Source organism: Vicia villosa, unplaced genomic scaffold (genome assembly GCF_029867415.1).
Source record: "Vicia villosa cultivar HV-30 ecotype Madison, WI unplaced genomic scaffold, Vvil1.0 ctg.004269F_1_1, whole genome shotgun sequence".
Lineage (NCBI taxonomy): Eukaryota > Viridiplantae > Streptophyta > Magnoliopsida > Fabales > Fabaceae > Vicia > Vicia villosa.
In genome coordinates this window covers 79,975-101,267 of record NW_026706402.1, presented here as the reverse complement: position 1 = coordinate 101,267, position 21,293 = coordinate 79,975, and the positions used below count along the sequence as shown (strand labels likewise).

Sequence of the window (21,293 nt, the reverse complement as noted above, 5' to 3'; positions counted from 1 at the left end):
TATATATATATATATGAACATGTGTGGGAATAGGAAGAATACTTATTCTGTGTATATTTTAAATATTTTATCTAAAAATTATTAAAACTAATAATAATAATAAAAAAAATGTACTGACAGTATAAAGTATTTTTACATTGTCAACTAATGAGAGACATGTATCAGAATAAATCTTATTTTTAATTTTAAAAACTGAAATTACATGATAAATTAAAGTATTTTGATTGGTCGTATGTATAAATCATTTCTATTTGCAAGTAGAAATGATTTGATTCATTCATTTAAACTTATCCATTTCATTGAGTATACTTTTTGATAACTCAAAAATCTCCTATGGCAACAATCGGTAATCTTTTATACATTCCAAACCAAATTCCCAGACCAACCTATGTTCGCATATTGGACACCACCCTCCGCGACGGTGAACAATCCCCTGGTGCCGCAATGTCTTGTAAGGAGAAACTAGATATCGCGCGCCTACTAGTAAAGTTACGGGTTGACATCATTGAAGCAGGGTTTCCTTCTGCTTCCAATGATGACTTCACCGCGGTTAAAATGATAGCGGAAGATGTTGGCAATGATGTTGATAGTGATGGTTATGTTCCGGTTATAGGTGGTGTGTGTAGATGCAATGAGAAGGAAGTTGCCATTACATGGGAGGCTGTAAAACATGCTAAAAGACCAAGAATTTGTACTTTTCTAGTAACTAGTCCCATTCACATGGAATACAAACTTAGAAAGACCAAAGATCAGGTACTCAAGATTGCTCGTGATACGGTGAAGTTTGCACGGAGTTTAGGTTGTTGTGATATCTCATTTGCCGCTGAAGATGCTGCCAGGTTACAACTTACACGACATAACTTAATTATTTTCTTATGAATTTTGTGTTTAAGCTTATATGCAATGTGAAACTAGATCGGAGAAGGAATTCCTTTATCAAATATTGGGAGAAGTTATCAAAGCTGGGGCAACAACAGTAGTCATACCTGACACTGTGGGCATAGCAATGCCATTTGAATATGGAAATCTCATAGCTGATATAAAAAAGAATACTCCTGGAATTGAGAATGTTATCATTGCAACTCATTGCCATAATGATCTTGGACTTGCTACTGCCAACACCATTGAGGTAATTACCATAAAACCATAATTCTACCATTCAATTTGTTCTTAATAAACATAAAATATCAGACATTAAAATAGAGACTTTATCTATTCTATTTTTTTTCTCCGTCCTCCCCCACTCTACACTCCGAAGCCTTTGAGTTTTTATTACAAGATAACAGAAACAAATTGTGGTGGATGTTATTATGTTGTATAGGGAGCTTGCTAGTATTGGTATTTTAAGTTTTTTAAGTTGCTTTGGGGCTGCTTTGTTAGAAGGTGAGTTCTGTAAGTTTTGTTTAGGTGACTTTTTTCAATAAGTGCCTCTAGTTTGGGTGAATGAGTAGCAGTTTTTTTTTTTCTGCTATGTACTTTCTATTTAGCTAGCATTTCCTGTTTTAGTTTTTTTTTCAATTTAATGCATTGTGCTTTGCTTTGTCAAAAACAAAAAAAAAAAACCATAAATCATCAAAAAAATTAAAAAAACAACGAAAAGTTGAATTGCTTTTAATGTCTTTGGATCTTCATGAAAACCACTCAAATTGGATCGGATTTAGAAGTGATTTTTCAAAACCAATATAAAATTAAAGAACCGCATTTATATATTTTAACATTTATCTATTAATTATTTGTTATATTTAATTTATTTTAGTATTATTTATTTATTTTAATATTTTATTTATTTAAATATTACTGATAGTTTTTAATTTGTAATTTTATTTGTTTAAATATAATTGGTAGTTTTTATTTTTTAATTTAAGTTTTCAATCTATTATTTCATTTATAATATTAATATTAATAAAAAATTATAATTTATATTTTGAATATTCAAAATTTTATCAAAATTAAATTGTGTGAAATTGGATCGAAATAGAATAAATTTTTCTATCTAATTATCCAAAACTAACTAATAATTTAATTTTTATATCACATAAATTTTTCAGTCAAAACCAACCTAATCTGTCCAACAAATTATGGGTGGAAGTGGATAAAAAAAAAAGAACAAATTAAAGAGATAATTAAAACCAAACCAAATTGAAAAAAAAATTGATTGTTTTTTATTTGGTTCCAAAACTGAACCCAACAAATGAAAATTGAAGTAGTTTCGTTCGGTAATCGGTTTAAGTGTTAGAATCACCAACTGATGAATTATATTTTAAATTTTTTTATTTTATTATATCATTAAGTCTATATTGGTCCAACTATTTTCCACTTTTGTTTATGCTTCTTTTATTTTAGCTAAACACATAGTTAAAATCAAACTCCAAACATTGAAAGTAGAAATAATAAGTCAAAAAAACTTGCTCTTGCTGAACTACTGTTCTCTTTGCTTGTCACTGTTGTTGATCGCTTTACCGTTATTCTAATATGTTATGGTTGTTTTCTTCGTTCTCAAGTTCTCTTAGTTAATTTTCATCTTCTTCTTCAACAAAATTCCTTATAGTCTTGTTACAAAACATTCTTGACATGTGTTTGATAGGGTTATTAAAAAAAATCCAAGAACTGAATCGAACCGCCAAACTGAACCGAACTGAAGTTAAAATAACTGAATTGTTATGTTTGGATTGTGAACCAAACCATTATGCTCAAACAGTTCGAGAACTGAACCGTAACTGAAATCGAACCGGACTGAAACTAAATTCGAACCAAATCTAAACTGAAAAATGCTTAAAACAAGTTAAAAAAAATTTTAAAAAATTGAAAAATAGGTACACTTCGGAAAAAAAATTGTCCCTAATGATTCGGTTTGAAATTTCAAAACGGTATACTAAACCAATAATTTTGGTTCCGTTCGGTTCTTAGTAAATTGAAATGGTTAGGTTCAGTTTGAGTGAATTTTTACTATAGTTTGATTCGGTTCGATTCAAATTTTCTCACGAATTGTACCATGAACATCCCTAATGTTTGAGATGTGAAACATGTTAATTTATGGAGATTAAAACATTTTGTTTTTATAGTTGTGTTTTATTTGTTATGCTTTCAAATTCCTTCTCAACCTTGTAATGTCAACTGTCAACTTTTATATTTGATAATAAGCTTTATTTTAGGATGCGAATAAAAATCATGTAACTATTTTGTATGAATTAAGAACAACTTGTAACTTGTTTGAAAAAATAAAACATTAAATATAACATATAAAATAAATTATTTGAGAAAACAATAGTATAAAATACACCAAACACACAATAGTATATAAATATAAATTATATAATTTTTAAATAAAAGCATTACAAAACATTCAACCAAATCAAACCAAATCGAATCAACTAAACTAAATTAAACCGAATCAAACGATTTAGTTTGATTCAGTTTCATTTTTAAAAAATATTAAAAATCAAACCAAATCAAATCGATAGAAATATCATCGATTTGAAATTTTTTTAACCAAAAATTAATTCAAAACAATCCGACTACACCCCTATCTCAAACAGTTCTACTCCTTCTATTAGATGCTAATAATTAATTGTGCTAGATAATCACTTTGCTAAATAATTACTATATAACCATAACTCTGCCTTCAATTTGTTCTTAGTAAACATAAAATATCAGAAACTATAATACATATTTTCTCTATTCATTTTCTTCTTTCAGGGTGCACGTGCAGGTGCTCGACAATTAGAAGTAACAATCAACGGGATTGGTGAAAGGGCCGGTAACGCTTCATTAGAAGAGGTGAGTTACGACCTTAGGTTTTGGGTTATTTTTCTTTTAAAAATTATTTTTAGACTGTTATCGATTTTTAAAATAAAACATTAATTTAAATAGTTATTCTTAAAATTGTATTTTAAATGAGCAATTCTTGCATGGACACGACCCTAAATCCACATTTTTAAGCACAGCCAATAAGAAAGAGTTTTTTTTTTAATTTATGTTAATTTTAATTTTGTTTTTAATTGGATTCATGGGATGGTTGAGATTATGAAGGACAGAGAAAAATCAGTATTTATTTTTTAGTTAATTAAAATTATGTGATTGGTTGTGTGTAAAACAATTTCTTAGGTATGTGTCCACCTAAGAATTTTCCATTTTAAATATGTTATCCTTTGACAATAACTTTTCATAAATTATTTTGAGATAAGTTTAAGGAAATAATTGTGATTTTGATTGTAATTTAATTTTAATAATATATATTTAAATTATAAAATGTTAAAATTAGTCTTTTAATTGTTATAAAATTAAATTAAAATTTTTTAATGTTTCAAAAACTATTTTTATAAAATTCATTTTTGTTAATATAAAAAAATTTATTTTTTTAAATATAAAACATACCGACCCTCTTCTTCTTTGATGATGATGATGATCATCATCATTATCATCTCGACAGAAGTTATAACAAATTTATTTTTATTTTTAAAAAATTAATTTAAAAAGACAGTATTTTGATTAACATACTATAAAAATTTGTATCATGTGTTTAATACAATTTATTATAAGAGATGTTTTTGGATATTTGTTTGGCCATATTAATTTATATAAAAAGGTAACAATTCTTAAATATATTTATTTTTAGAACACCTTTTTACTCTTATTTAAAACATTTTAATTTTTAATATTAGTGCTTCTATTTAATGTCTCACAATTTTATGTGAGTAAGAGCCTAATAACAGAGTCCAATATCAGAATTTTTTTTGCCACCCGTTGCATCTTGTGTGATTGGATAATTCAATCCAAACATCCCTACTTTGAAAATAAGAATAAGAGTAAAATGTTATTGGTGTTTATCTAGTAAGGATAAAATGAGGGAACAAAGTTGAAGTATTTTATAAAAATTGAGAGCTAGAGTATTAATTTATAGAGAGTTATAATTAATTTTATAAAAATAAAGAAATAAGTTAAATAAGTAACTAAATAAAATAGATTTGTTATTCATTGAATATCTTTAAATTGACATTCTACTAATATAGTAATATTAAAAGCCTAACCAAATAATAATAAAAAATGTCAACTAATAATATTATTTAAAATTAAACTTGAATATTTGAATAGTTTTTTTTATTTCTTTATCATAAATATGCATTGTGTACACACCAAAAATACTTAGGGTGATATAGGAGCTCAGAAGACTGAGATAAGTGGTTGTAACAAGGAAGTAGGCTTGTAGTATTCATCCGAGTAAGTCTGAGCATCTTCCTTACTCGGTGCATTAACCAAGTCGGAGGGAGCATCAAATCACCACCTCGGTCGTCAACTATCCCTAATCGAATGCGACAGTTACGAATACGAAGGGATGTCTGAACCGTTACACAGAGCGTTATGCTTCTTAAAGAGGACGTCATAAGTTACAATTGTTGCCATTGTTGAGGGACTTCAAGAGTCGCTTCATGAAGGCTTCAATTCAATAGTACAGAGGTATAAATAAGGGCTCCCACTTGAGGGATAAGAAAAACATTCATTCTTGAGTTCACACATATCATTCTCGTGCAACTCAAATCCCTTAATTCATTCAATCATCCTCTCAGTTTTACTCAATACAGTTGCAACCTCATTGGATTAGCTTCTGAGAGGTGATCCATATGTGTTTTAGAGGAATACATTGTTATGAAAAGTTCAATTAAGTTCTCCATTTAAGTGTAACTAAAATAGTTATAACACCTCGGGTAAATTATTATAAAATTCTATTACAAAGAAAAATGGAGGCCTGGGGCTTTAAAACCTCATCAAAATGAATGAGACGTGTATTGCGAAGATGGCTTGGAAGATAGAAAGAGGTGTTACGGTTTTGTCGTGCGAGGTGTTAAGGAAGAAGTATAGCAGACTAACTAGACGCATGAATAGTATGGAAGCCAAAAAAACTGACTTTAGCTTATGGAAACAAATAGTTAAAACTTGGCCTATGCTGGATATTTTTTCCAGATGGGAGATTGGTGATGGCAGAAGAATTGACTTTTGGGAAGATTGTTGAATGGAAAATGGCTTAAAGCTCATAAAGGTTTATTAATTTACTTCTAGAAATTCAGAGCACTCACTTAATTAACCTTGTTGAAACTAATGAAGATTGGAAGTGGAGCTTCATCTAGGAGATGTGCCAGCAGAAGTAGTGGATCGTATTTGAGCTTTAGATCCGCATGTGAAGGATTGCACAAGGGAATATATGTGTATTTGGAGAGGAAGCACAACAGGGGAATTCACCATTGCTAGTACTTATAGCAACATTACAGAAGAAAGAAATGAGTTGATGGAGAAAGAATGGAGAATGATTTTGAAGATTAGAAGTCCATAAAGGATTTGTGTCCTGGTGTGGATGATGCATCAAAACGACATTAAAAAAAATCACTAATTAAGCAAGCTTAAGCTTAGGAATCCTTTTTGTGAAGATTGTACAAGTAAGGAGGAAACTATTCTCCATGTTATGTGAGATTGCAAGACTGCAAATCAAACTTGGATTGGGGTGTTGCATCAAGAAAAGAGAGCCCTCTTTTTTAATGCTACTTTTAAAGACTGGCTGGATATTAAATGAACAAGAACTTGGGGTAGGATAACACTAACTAGAAGGTAGTATGGGCAACAGGGTGCTATCTCCTTTGGCAATGGCGTAATTTAAGAAATCACAACCAAGAGTTCGTGATACGTGATCACTTGGCTCGGGAAGTTCATACAAAAGCTAAGAGTTATAATCATGCCATGTTACTGCGAAATCCTGTGGTGCATCAACCTATACGCAAAGTAAGAATATGATGGAAACCCAATTAAGAAGGATGAATTACGTTAAATACAAATGGAGCCGTGCAAAAGAATGAGACAACTGGGTGTGAAGGAATTGTTCATAATGAGAAAGGTGGTTGGCTAGAAGAGTATGCCAATAATATAGGCATCTGTAATGTTTACAATGCTGAGATGTGGGGTGTTTTGGAAGGTGTCTGTATGGTCCAACAGTGTAGATATGATAAAGTAGAGATCAGAATAAGAACAATAGAAAATGGAAAGGCATAAGCATGTCGAATAAAGTGAAAGAGTGCTTGAGGAACATCTCTGAATGGCGCGTTAAATTCAACGCGAAGCTAACATGTGTGCAGACCATGTTAGGTACTTGGTTTGTGCCTAAGCCCAAAAAATGTGTCAAATAAAGGAATGAATTATATTTTTTGATGTGACAAGTTGGTTAGAGGGGAATGATAGTTATATAAAGGATAGGGATAGTAAGGAAGAGGACATTGAGAGTTATCCAGTTAGGAACCGTAATGGTGTGGGAAGGGAGATAATTGTCTCTTCTTTGAGGAGCTTTGCTCTGAGATTGCAGGAGTCTATCTTCTGTAATAGTTACTGTTTTTCCATTAATAATATAATTTATTTTCCTCTCCCTTTCTATCTCTATCCTTTATATAACTATCATTCTCCTTTAACCAACTAGCCACATCAACAAATATAATTCATTTATCTCTTTGACACGTTTGTTAGGCTGAGGCCCAAACCAAGTACCTAACAGACCGTCTGGAAAAATTCGATGCAACCATGTCAAGTAACATAAGTTTGTTTGTAGAATGCCCAGATTTCATGAATGATGTTATTAGGAGTGACTGTAATGTTGATCAATTGCCTCCTGTAGGCTAGTTTGTTACTTATAATATAAGATCATCATAAGTCTTACTAATGACATAAGTAAGCTATACTTTTATTTTTTTTAGTTAAGTAGTCTAGTGACTAGAATTCACCTTTTAAAGGTGAAAAAGTGGAATGTCATGGATTTAAATGTGCGCCCCTGTATCTGATATTTCTGTACAACTAACAACTAAGCTGACTTAAAAAGACATTCGACTATAATTACTATCAGATGATCTATTAGTGTATTATAGCTTTATGATTAATAAATTTATAAATTATAGACCACTCTTTATTTTTTGTTGTGGTATCCTCTATAAATTATAGTTTATAGATCACAAATAATAAATGTCTCACAAATAAAAGTTGATTAGCCCAACACCACATTAAAATAAATGAATATCAATATTTAATTACCTATCATTTTTAAGTTATTAATCAATTTACTACTTTATCACAATTTTCTTTGTTTTTCTTTGTACATTCAAGGTTGTTATGGCCCTAAAGTGCAGAGGTAATGATATCTTATATGGTCTACATACAGGAATTAATACAAGACAAATATTAAGCGCAAGCAAAAAGGTTACATATTTAAAATTCTTGCGGTTTTTTTATTTTAAATTTTCTCTCATTGAATTTCATTTAAATTTCATAATAAATGTAATTAGGTGGAAGAGTACTCCGGAATGTTTTTACAGCCCCACAAGGCTCTTGTTGGTGCTAATGCTTTTCTTCATGAGAGTGGCATTCATCAGGTTTGTGATATCAATACTTATAATACTTGTGAAAAAGAACACAAAGTTACTTTTCATATTATGTTTTCAATTAACACCTAAAGACACATATGAAATTTTATGATTTATAGGATGGGATGTTAAAACATAAAGGCACATATCAAATAATATCTCCTGAAGATATTGGTCTTGAAAGATCAACTGAAACTAGTATTGTACTAGGGAAACTTAGGTATGTCATTTGCTTTTATTTTAATTAAACATTATTTATGTTTATGTGAACTTTGTAAGAATTTAAAATAGTTTAATAGGTTTTAATCTCACAAAAATCAAGACAAAAATGTGATTAATAAAATCCAACAAAATATATATCTGAAAAATCAAACAAAATACACGAGCTTATAATATATTATTTTTTTCAAGTCTAAATGTAAAATCTATTATCTAACAGAATACTTGAGCTTTATATATATATATATATATATATATATATATATATATATATATATATATATATATATATATATATATATATATATATATATATATATATATATATATATATATATATATATATATATATGGACACACACGTGTGTGTGAGAGAGAGAGATAGAGATGAAGATTTTGCTCAAGTGTGTTATCGCGAGAGGGTATTTAAGCTAATTATACGAAAATAGTGAATTTTCTCTCCAAATCTAGGTTGGATATATTTATAGGTGCTTCGGGCCGTTTCGAGAGTAAAGGAAGGAGTTTGTTCCTATTCTAAGGATTCAGCCATAATTTAAGGATTTTGACCGGATTATGTGAGTGAGTCGAACTGGCCTCCCTTCATTACAAGAGAAGTTGGTGGCGACCTCATATAAAGGTTGACTTGTTCTACATAATCAATATAAAAAGTATTGTACCTCGCAGTCATAAAGCACTACGTCAGTCAGTTTGGATATGTTGAGCAAGTGACTCTAAGCACAAGAAGGGAGGGATGTTGAACTGTGATATTGAAACTTTGTGATTAATTTACAAGTTTTTACTTAAAACAACATCTTGTGTCAGTAGAGTTAAAAAAATGAGATAAAAGCAGCAAAAATGGAAGGATAAAATTTAAAGGAAAGTAAATAAAATAAAGTAGAGAGACAAAGAGAGAGTTTATAGAGATTGCACTAGGATTTATAGATGTTTATATAATCTCTTGGCACACTCCTTGATGGGCTAATTTATATACGTGCAAGTTTACACGATCAAATTAGTAGCAAGTGATAAGAAAGAGTATCGATCCCATCGAGATTGTATTAAACATAATGATTTTCATACAAGAAGTTGTAAAGTAATTATGAGCAATAAGATAAATAATAATGGTGTTGTCAAAGTCAGTGTTCAAGTAAAACAGATCTTAGAATAACGCAAAATTGAGAGTGGAAATATATCAAGAGTGATTGAGTTGAACTATGATCCATTATTATTTTAGAAGTGAATATGTGTGATGATGAGCAGTGTCGTGACATGTGAGGTGAGAGTGATCAAGTGGTGTATCTCTACAACATCAAAAAATGCATATAGAGGGAAAGGGAACAAATCTCGAAGCCTCGCTTGTAACGCTAGTATGCGTCTATTTGTATTATAAAATCCTCAATGGTAGCAGCTCCTTATATCTAAGCAAGCTAGGCAAGTGAATATCTCTATCCTAATCATTCAACCATTTTTATTAAGGAAACCGCTTGTTGTAGGACCTCTATTCAAAAACAAGCTGTAATCTACTCCTAAGTTGGCCAGACAAAGAAATAGACTTATAAAAGGTTAACATATAATAAAACAAGTTACTTAACGACACACCATATCACTTAAAACAAATTAAAATTAATTTCACATTGCTCAACTATAAAAGTTTTAGCTTATAATGAGCAAAATAAGAACAATACAGAGAGATCTTAAGCTAAACATTCCTAAGCAAGAAGATAGAAATGATAAACCTAAGTGTGACACTTTAATCACTTGCATTTTGTTAATCAGCAAGTGACGTCTTCCATCACGTCTCTCCTCGACTGGAACGTTGGCTCCTCCTTAATTTCAGTTATGCAAAACTTTCTAAGTTTCAGAACCTCCTTCTTCATTGCATTGCAACTCTAATTATAAAGGATTTCCATCTGCATAATGTCTCTCTTTTTTCTTGGGTATTTACAATGATTCATTAACTTAAGCCCAAAGAATAAAGCATATTCCTTTGTGTTATTGATTTTCCCATTTCTCTAAGTCCTTCTTTTTCCTTCAGCTTGTGCTCCTCGTTACAAACGACAGCAGTCTTGTGTCAGCTCACCCGAGTTAACCTTAAAACCAGCAAAAACACATTAAAATACCAAAAGGGAGTACCTATTGTGCTCCAACCTAATTGATATAAAAACATCTTAAATGCAATAAAACAATAAATAAAAAGGCTATTACTACTAAATACTTCAAATGTAAAAGCATGTATTAACTCATAAAATGTAGGTTAACGCACCCCCAAACTTGAATCATTATGTGTCCTCAGGTGATGCGACAGGAAATGACATAGAGAACTTCTTTTTTACAACAACCCTTTTTCTTCAGAACCAACCTTTTCAAATTCAAAAATCTTCTCAAAGGAATTGTTTAAAAAATAGGCATAACTCAGTCCTGAGGCTCAATCTTAATTGTGTGTGCTCTTTGGATCACCAACACGCCCTGTCATGAAAGTTATCCAGCCTAAATTCAACTTTGATTATCTCATCCTATGTTCTAAGAGTTCGATTTTCCTGTTTCAGCAAGGGGTGTTTGACTATATGTTTTTGTTACTTTATACTTAGGAGTCACACATGCATTTATTGATAATTAGATTAATTGTAGTTGTTCCACCTTTTCACGTGACAGGATCTCACTTGTAATGAGTCCAATCTGTTACTAATGGTGAAGACAACTATTGTTCCTCCAGTTTCAGGCACAGGAAATGTTCCTCAAGACATGGGCACAAGAACTTATTATTTATTGATGAAGTGAACTTTAGCTTTATTTTATTTACACGCATTGGTGTGTTTATTAATTAGGCATATACAATGTGTCCATTGTACTAAGTCTTAAAACATCAGCGCTAACCTCCCCTCATTAAACCTTTCAATTTGATCTCTTTTTTCATACTAAAAAATAATTCAAACTTGTTAAGAGGCTGCCTACTTTCCAGACTACTAGAGCTATGACAGGGGTTAACAGTAACAAAAGATTAGTGCAATAGATCCTCCTCAAGACTTTGTTTCCAGAAACTGTTAAAGTCCCAACATAATTTCTTCTAAATCTTCTAAGGTTGTTTGTCCTAAGGGGATGTTAAATCAAGTTATTCATATATTTTATTCTTTTTTTCCCATAAAAACAACTACCAAAACATAATTAAATTTAAAAGAAACATGCATGAATTTCATTTATCCAGGGCTCTAGGAAGCCAACAAAAACAAAAGCAAACAAGTTGTAAACAACCAACAGAACAACAAACAATAAACTAACAACTAAAAGCAAACTAGAAACAAGACAGTTAACCTGACGAGTTATGGCACGACAGAACAAGATAATAACTATGAATATAAAATTAAAATTAATCATGAAATGGTTTGTAGGTCAAGTGTGAAATACCTGTCAGGCTACAAGCTGCTGGTTTTCCTCATTACATATTTTTTGGACTTTTTTCTATTCTTCAACACTTTCTCTACTTTCTTCATCCAACTTTGTTCAACCTCAGGAGGCATGAAAAAGGTCACCTCATGGACACCAGCATCCTTTGATTTCAATTTCTTTTTCTTTAGTTTTGGGGAAGACACAAAGGCCTTTCCATAATTATTCCTCAAAACACAGTATACTGAAATCTTTAGAAGTGACAAAAGTGGAATCTTTTGTGTAGGTGTCATGTCAGGGGTTATCTCCAGTGTTTCATACTTTTTCAACCAAATTTCATCAGGTGGTTTTTGGTGGAGGCCTTCTTATGTCACCATCCTCCTTGAGTTCTTCTTTTTTTATGAACATAATCTTCCCAAACAGTTGACCTTCCTTGGTTTTCCTTATCCTTTGAGAGAATGGTGTAGATGGTATTTCTCGAACAAAAATTCTTGATGCCCCATATTCTGGAACGTTAGATGTTGTCTGTACAGCTGCAGGTGATGTGACAAAATACTTCACCTTCTGCATATTTGGATTTGACAAATCAGCAATTTGTGTGACAATATGGGTTGACTATTTTAGCTTCTAGAGTGTCCTCATCTGATATATCAGAGGGCTTTGGATCTTCATACTCCCATGAGCTTAGATTAGTAGAAATTCGAACAATTTGAATCTCTAAATTTTTTATACTCTCACTTTGAGCTTGAAATTGTAACTTTGTTTCTTGCATGAAAGTTATTAAAATAGATTCTAGCTGGTAGGTTCCATTAATTACCACAATTGCATTATGAGCAGAACTAGGGTGATTTATCCATCCTCCACAAGCAAAATCAGAGCCATATGTCATGACATTCAGTGGTGCAAGAACTGTCACGACAGGCGGCATCATAAAGGACTTTAACATGTTGTGTATTTCATCCAGTTGAACAGCCAGAACAGTGGTTTGACTGACCTTCATTATGGAGAAATTAACCTGTATATAGCACTGTTGCACACTTGTCGTGTCACTAAAAGACATAAAATGTCAAATACTCAAACGTAAATTTAACAAACTTCAATGAAAAATCAAAATCTTAATGAAACAATCCCTGGCAACTCTAATAAAATTTAAGGGGTTAGTTTATGTACGTGCAAGTATACACGGTCAAATTAGTAGCAAGTGATAAGAAAGAGTATTGATCCCACAGAGATTGTATTAAGCATGATGATTTTCATACAAGAAGTTGTAAATTAAACATGAGCAAAGAGATAAATACTAATGTTGTTGTCAAGCTCAGTGTTCAAGTAATCTACTCCTACGTAGGACCTCTCTTCAACAACAAGATGTAATCTACTCCTACGTTGGCCAAAAAAAAAATAGACTTATAACAGGTTAACATATAATAAAACAAGTCACTTAACGACACACCATATCACTTAAAATAACTTAATATTAATTTCACGTTCCTCAACTATAAAAGGTTTAGCTCATAATGAGCAAAATAAGAACAACACAGAGAGATCTTAAGCTAAACATTGCTAAGCAAACAGATAGAAATGATAAATCAAAGTGTGATGCTTTAATCCCTTGCAAGTTGTTAATCATCAAGTGACGTCTTCCATCACGCCTCTCCTCGACTGGAACGCTGGCTTCTCATTAATTACAATTCTGCAGAAATTTCCTAGTTTCAGAACCTCCTTCTTTATTGCATTGTAGCTTTATTTATAAAGGATTTCCAGTTGCATAATGTCTCTCTTTTTTATTAGGCATTTACAATAATCCATTAACTTAAGCCTAGAGAATAAAGCATATTCCTTTGTGTTGTACTATGATAGTACAATGCACATAGGATACATCATGACACCGTGGCATAATTGCAGCAGCAATAGCAGTGTGTTAGCAACAACAATAGTGTGACAACTTCTCATAATTTTGTCTTGTAGTGCTTCCTTCTTATGCTTTGAATATGAATGGTTTTCTCCCTCTTTTTCAGCACAACAAAATTTCTCCTTTTCTCTAAGTCTTTCCTTTTCCTTTAGCTTGTGCTCCTCGTTACAGAAGACAAAAGTCTTGTCTCAGCTCGACCGAATTAACCTTGAAACAAGCAAAAACACATTAAAACACCAAAAGTGAGCACCTATTGTGCTCCAACCTAACTCATCTAAAAACATTTAAAATTCAATAAAAAATACATAAAAAGGCTATTCCTACTAAATACTACAAATGTAAAAGCATGTATTAACTCTCAAAATGTGGGTTAACACTCCTCTCCTCAAGAAATTCTTCTTGAGAATTCTTATAAAAATAATATATTTGATCTTTTACCAGGTTATGTCTAAAAACCTTTGTACAATCAGGTGTTACATTTTAACATGGTGATCCCTTAAACCATGAGTATCACACTCTTGATAAAATAGTTGAACACCAGTACAACAAAAACCTCATAAGTATATTTCACTCACACACGCATTAAGGAAACTTTTAGTGAAAGAGAATAAAATAGAGATAGGTAAGAATAAGAAATTGATGATTAGAATCCGATATCCGGTGTTACTTGAAATGATGGGAAACCCCCTATTTGTTAAAGAAAGTGTGGCTCAAAAATGGAAACAATTCATGGGCTTTAAAATGTTCATAATCGATAATACATATCATATAACCGATTATGCAATTCAAATATGGAAGGTTTTTAAATAGCGCCATAATTAATCAATTATAAGCCATAATAATCGATTATGAGTCATTAAAAAAGAAATTATCGACTAACCTAAATATGATAATCAATAATCTAGTGTAAACTACACTCATAAAGGATTCTTTAAGCTAGTAACCAACTAGATAATTGCGTAAAACATTATCTGGTGATTTTAACAAAATAAGAGGGTACTCAAAAACATTTGGTAAATGTGTGACATTTGTCTTAGTATCTTATGAGTTACTCTAACACATTTATAATACTCTGGTCACTTAGACAATTTGCTAAGTGCACAATCGAACATGCAGGCTTTCACACTTCCACTCTTTCTCAACTTTGAAGCTTCAAGTTTCTTGGTACATTATGTTTGACTTCAGCACTTCCGTGGGACCCTAAATCTTCTCTCTAATGAGGTTTGATATAACTTCAGGATGGGCGTTATCATCAGAGATAGTTGGAAAAGCAACATGATTCCACCAAACATGAGAGCCATCATATAAACCACCATGACCAAAATATAAGATTTTCATTTGGTATTCGTGAAGGGACCACATTCATCAAGCAACATGATTCCACTAAACATCAAGGTCATCATCAAAACCACCATGATCAAAACATCATATGCAGTCTATTGAAGATGCAAACACATATTTTAGTGAAGGTATAACAATAATATGCCTGATAAGGGCAAGAATCCTTGAATGAAGGTCTAACCATAATATACCTTATAAGGTGGCAAGGATCCTTCTGTAAAGGTTTACCAGTAATATGTCTGATAAGGAGGCAATGTTACTTTTGTGAAGGTCCAACAATAATATGCTTGATGAGGCGAAAAGGATCATTTAGTGAAGGTCCAACAATAATATGTTTGATAAGGGAACAAGGATCCTTCAATGAAGGTCCAACAATAATATGCTTGATAATATGACAAGGATCCTTTAGTGAAGATTCAACAATAATATTTCTATAAGGTATTAAAGATCTTTCAGTGAAGGTCCAACATTAATATTCAAATAAGATGGCAAGGTTTCCTTTGTAAGGGTCCAACAATGTTACCCCCTAGGAAATGATGATGTTTCCAAATATTTAGGCTTGATTCTTAATGAGTTAATTTGACATCTTTCGTTCTTTGTTGGTGATCCGACAAAGCTACATATAATTTTAATAATAACTCCTCACTAATATCTTTGATGAGACATATGGTGCTACAATTTGAATGTGGTTCACATAGAATCTAGATTTCCAATGGTAAAAAATTATTATACAGTTGGATTCAAAACTTTTCTATCAAAATCATCAGCTATAAAATCTATTATGGTGTGAAATACAATATTTATTTGCAAAGTGACGAGTGACGAGCATGCATTAGCTATTCTTCTTTATAAAATAAAAAACATACACATGAAAAAGACTTTTTTTAATCCTTTAATATGAGAAAGAAGCAACAATAACAATAATAAAGTGGGTCATGCAGACAGCCAACCCCCAAAATATTATTATGGTGAGGCGGTGGTAGCTTAGCTGCTTTGTTGAATTTTAGTGAAACAATATAGGAATTTATTGCCCTACACTTATTAGAGGATAAAAACATAAGAATACAAAAGATAAAACACATTTTCATACAATCGATCAAAGTTTATTGTTAGATAGTAATATTTATTTTTAGAAAAACCCTTGTTAACTTTAAATATCAATAAAACATTGCTAAAATAAGTTGCACAATAATTCTCTTCCAATAAAAGTAGAAATGCATTGAAGTGTGACAAATTAGAAACATAAAGTACAACCGAACATGTGTAATTAACTAATAGTTATTATGAAATAAAATATAGAAACATTAAAAAAAAAAAAATCACTTCCAATAAGGGTGAAATTTTGAGAGGAGCAACAATCTTTTCCTGGGGGGTTCCTCCTCATCATCTTCTTCAACCTCATTGCCAATCACAATTAGGAGTAGAAATATTGTTGTAGTAATCAGTAATCGAGTCTAATTAATTGAAATTAAAGTTAGGTCAGTTTTACCAGATCCTAGAGTGAATGCCAATTGTATTTGCAAAGTTTATAATAGAGATGATGACACTACTCACATGTTTGATTGCGAGAGAATTCCCTCTCCAACCCTACAGGTAGAGTTATTTATAGGCGCATTGGATCGTTGCTAGTGTTAAGCAAGAGTGAGTTCCTATATTATGAGGCTTTGGGTTGGATGAGTTAGAGCATGTACTCTTATAGTCCGATATTATTTTTTATATTTTGCTTATAGTTAAAAAATTAAAAAATAGTTTATTTAATTAGTAATTTCTCGCTTAATTTATGACTTATTTTCTCTATTTCATTAACTATTTTACCCTAATTATAACAGTGGACGCCAAGCTTTTAAAAAAAGACTTGAAGAGGTAATCATCATTTCATTGATAAGAAATAAAGACATATTACATGTTTGTTGTCTATGTTTCATGACTTATTATGTGTTATTTCAGCAAGTTATATACTAAAGGATGATGAATCTGAGATCATGTTCGCGAAATTCAAATTATTTGCTGGGACAAAAAAGGTAAAGAACTAATTATGTTTTTATTATAAATATAATATAAATATAGTTATAAGAATAAATAGTTTTGTAGGAGTTTAGAAATAATAAATAATAATTCATTTTAATGAGTTATTTTTTACATTGAAAGATTCTTCCAATGTATAAATATCTAGTTAATTAAATTTCAATGTAACTTACATATAACATACAAGAGTTTAATTAAACTTACCTAAATAATTAATTTGGAAACAAACTTAATATGATGCTAGTTGTGTTTATATATGAGTGTAATAAAAATATGGGTCATGCTAACGAGTGCCCCAGGGGCACTCTTTAAGCATTCTAAATAAAGAAAATATTCTTTCAAAAGTTCACCATTTCAATTTTCGATGCATTAGTTACGCATATTTTCAAGAAAAACTTACTTTTTAAAGCTATTAAAGAGTACCCCTGGGGCACTTGTTAGCATTTCCCTAAAAATATATTGCATTCACTGTGATTAGAGTTTAATTAAACTTACCTAAATAATTGATTCGGCAACAAATTTAATATAATGCTAGTTGTGTTTATATATGAGTGTAACAAAAATATATTGCATTCACTATGATTATTCAAGATGGCTTTGTCTCCACTATCTGACTTTATTATTTTATGTTCTTATATAGAGAGTAACAAATGCAGACCTCAAGGTCTTGATGTCAAATGAAGTATACCAAGATGAACTTGTCGACAAAGTTGTGTGATTTCTAGGTAAATTATAATATTATTTAATTAAAACTAAATGTTTGGTGCAATAACTCAAGTAAAAATTCAAAACCAATTGTTCACTATATCTAAATGTAGGTTACTTGGTACTTTTGAATCCTTCAATGTAAAAATGGAGCAAATATTACTTCGAAAAGAAATAATTCATATTAGTAAATACTACATAAAAAAACTAATGTGTTGTACGAGTTTGATTAGAATGTATTTGATTAATTTTTCTGAGAGATGAATAATTAATTTTTGTTTGTTTAGTTTTACTCAATTTATTTATTTTTAAATAATTTTATATTGTTTGAATATGATTTTTTTTTGAGTTAAATAAGAGTTTCGACATATCTTATCTTAAAAGTTTATTCTATTATTTATTTGAGAAGTGGAAAAATAAATATTGTCTTTTAAGCAAAATGTACATAATTTTTTAAAGATTAAATATTCTTTTGGTTTCTATAAAAGAAATTGTTGCATACGATATCAAAAGAGAAAGTACATATGGTGCCAAAAGTGATCTAAAACGCATGCAAACTAAAATATTTTGAAAATTGATTGAATTTTTTGTGGAAAAACAATAATGATTAAAATATTCCTTGTCGTTGAAATTAAATAAACCAAACATTTAAAATGAACTTTCTGTTAAAAACAATATAGAGATGAAGGAGAGATAAACGAGAGAAGAGAAGAGAGAAAATAATCTTGTATTATCATATTCAAGTTCACTTAGCATTGCAACATTGACCATATTTATAATACATGACCAATAAATAACCATTAACTTAAGGAATACATAAAGGTTCGAAAATTAACTTATATGAGTTAAAGAATATAGAAAGTTGGATAAATAAACATCTACATATATTTATTATTATTCATAACACTCGCCCTTGGATGTTCATTGAGGATATGCCTCATTAAAACCTTACTAGAAAAAATCCAATGGGAAAAATTCTAGTGAAGAGAAAAAAGTACAATATCCTTTGAATGTGAGTTGCCTTGTCAAAAATCTTGAAAATTTCTTTGCCAACCTCCCAACTCTCTAGCCCACCTCTGGTGAAAAACCCAAACTACCCCTGACTTCGGAAATGCATTTCCGAAATGTAAGAAAAAGGTGTTTTCGGAGATGCATCTCCGAAAGTGCCGTTTTTTTTGAAAAATTTAACTTATTTCGGAAATGCATTTCCGAAAACACATTTTCGGAAGTTCATTTCTGAAATACTGCGCGTTTTGCAGATTAAGCAAAACAGCCCCCTCCCCCAAATCATTTACCCTAATCTTCTTCAAACTCAACCCCAAAGAGATTTTTGTGCAAACCAGTTCCAAGCTACCTCAAAGGCTCCATCTACTTGCTCTATTACATTCTAAAGTCCTCCAATCTATTCAATAGGTAAGCATTTTGATTTTAAGATCTATGATTAAAATGTATATTAGGGTGTTTACAAATAGCAAAAAATATATTAGGTTAGGTTTATAGTGATATTTAGGATGTTTAGAATGTGTATACATAGGTTTGAATTTTGATTTTGGGGTCTGCCATTGAAGGTTGCAGAAAAGCTATGCGTAGGGGTGTTTCGGAAGTTCATTTCCGAAAACACCTCCATCCCAGTATGGAAATGAACTTTCGAACTGTATCAGAAGTGCATTTTTTTTGTTTTTTCATTTGTCTCGCATATTAATCGATTTCGATTGTTTACAGGAACATGTCAGGCAACCAGCCAGCACGCATCAGACAGGGCAGGGAGTCCCAGACTGCGTCGGCTGGACGCGAGCGGGCGGCGGTGCAGCTGGCGTCGACCCAGGGACGGGGCCGGGGACGCCGTGTGCGCGTTCCACAGGACTTGGTGGAGAGTTCATCTGCTTCAGGCTCTAGGAGTAGGATGACTCGGGTATCTTCTTCCCGCCAGCGAGAGGAGGAGGATGAGGATGAGGAGGAGGTGATACCGGATGTTGACCCTCCAGTCGGGGAGGAGGAGGAGCAGGAGGAGCAGGAGGTGGATAGCTATCCGGGAGGGCCTTTTGACACTTCCCTGCTGATTCACTACCAGGATCACGTCGCTCGGCGGATCTGGGAGGGAGAGGTATTTTTTTTAACTTAGCCGTTTATTTGTCACCATTTTTTATAATTTTACCGTTTATTTCTCGCTTATTTGTTTTTTTTGTAATAGGAGAGAGAGCCATTGAAAATGGTGAACCACTCCAGGAAGATTTTCGGTCTGTTTAAACCATCAGTTCAGTGGTTTAACGACCATGTGCGAGGTTCAGGGCTTAGCGGGCTCTGCATGACCAGGTACACCACCATCAGCACCGACATGCAGGGGGCATTTGTGGAGCGCTGGCACAAGGAGACGTCTTCTTTCCACTTGCCGGTGGGGGAGTTGACGATCACCTTGCATGACGTCCAGTGTCTTCTCCACCTGCCCATCAGGGGGTGGCTGTTGGACCACTCCAGGATCCAGAGGGTCGAGGACATTGAGTGGATGATGCACTATTTGGGCATGCCGCACGAGGTTGCTCACCTGGAGTGCGTCTCGACTTCTAGGTGTCATGTCCGGTTCAACACACTGAGCCTCTATTTTGAGTTCCACCTGGACGCGGCGGCCGAGGCCGAGCAGGAGGGTAACGACCTATTCAGGGAGTACCACCGCGGCTGCGCTCTCCGGTGCTGGTACATGCATGTGGTAGGCGCTGCATGCTTTGTGGACAAGAATGCCAAGTACGTCGACGTGGCCTACCTCCGCTATTTCATGGACCTGGATACCGTTCACCAGTGGAACTGGGGGTCAGCTACTCTGGCATATCTCTACTAGAAGCTGAATGAGGCCTCCAACTGGAGGACGAGGCAGTTGGTTGGATCCTGCACACTGCTTACGGTACGTTTTATTTTAATACATTATCGTATTTATTTATTTATATATGTTTCGTATTTAATTTTAATACATTATCTTGTTTCTGTTTCAGAGCTGGATCATCTCCTACTTCTCCCGCATCCACGGCTACCACCTCGATCCTGCGTACGTGGACGCCTTGCCTAGGGCCGCCAGATATGATCTCCAGAGGGGGAACGATGCGGTGGGACCATACCGTGGATACCTGGACCGCACTCTGCACGACGACGTCACCTGGAGGCCGTTCATCGACTACGCTCAGATTGTCCCCTTTGACGGCATTGCACTTTATTCTGGCTGGTTGGCTTGCGGGACCGGCATCATGGTTTGATATCTCCCTGAGCGGTGCATGCGTCAGTTCGGATTCGTGCAGCGGATACCCAGGTCACCCTTTGAGGCTGCTCCCGGCACTGTG

General features: G+C 32.7%; 1 protein-coding gene across 2 annotated transcripts; it reads left to right on the top strand.

Annotated features, from left to right (window-relative positions):
- Positions 1 to 285: 285 nt before the first annotated feature.
- Positions 286 to 18,115, top strand: LOC131641923 (probable 2-isopropylmalate synthase). 2 transcript variants are annotated; one of them, XM_058912223.1, is made up of 9 exons: positions 286 to 839; positions 916 to 1,129; positions 3,697 to 3,777; positions 8,131 to 8,223; positions 8,310 to 8,396; positions 8,507 to 8,607; positions 17,067 to 17,100; positions 17,185 to 17,258; positions 17,903 to 18,115. In XM_058912223.1, exons 1-8 carry the CDS (start codon positions 334 to 336, stop codon positions 17,197 to 17,199), a joined length of 1,131 nt encoding a protein of 376 aa, XP_058768206.1. In that variant the 5' UTR covers positions 286 to 333; the 3' UTR covers positions 17,200 to 17,258; positions 17,903 to 18,115. The 2 variants fall into 2 exon arrangements, with proteins under 2 accessions (XP_058768206.1, XP_058768207.1); XM_058912224.1 differs by lacking the exons at positions 17,067 to 17,100; positions 17,185 to 17,258; positions 17,903 to 18,115 and adding an exon at positions 11,259 to 11,502.
- Positions 18,116 to 21,293: the final 3,178 nt, after the last annotated feature.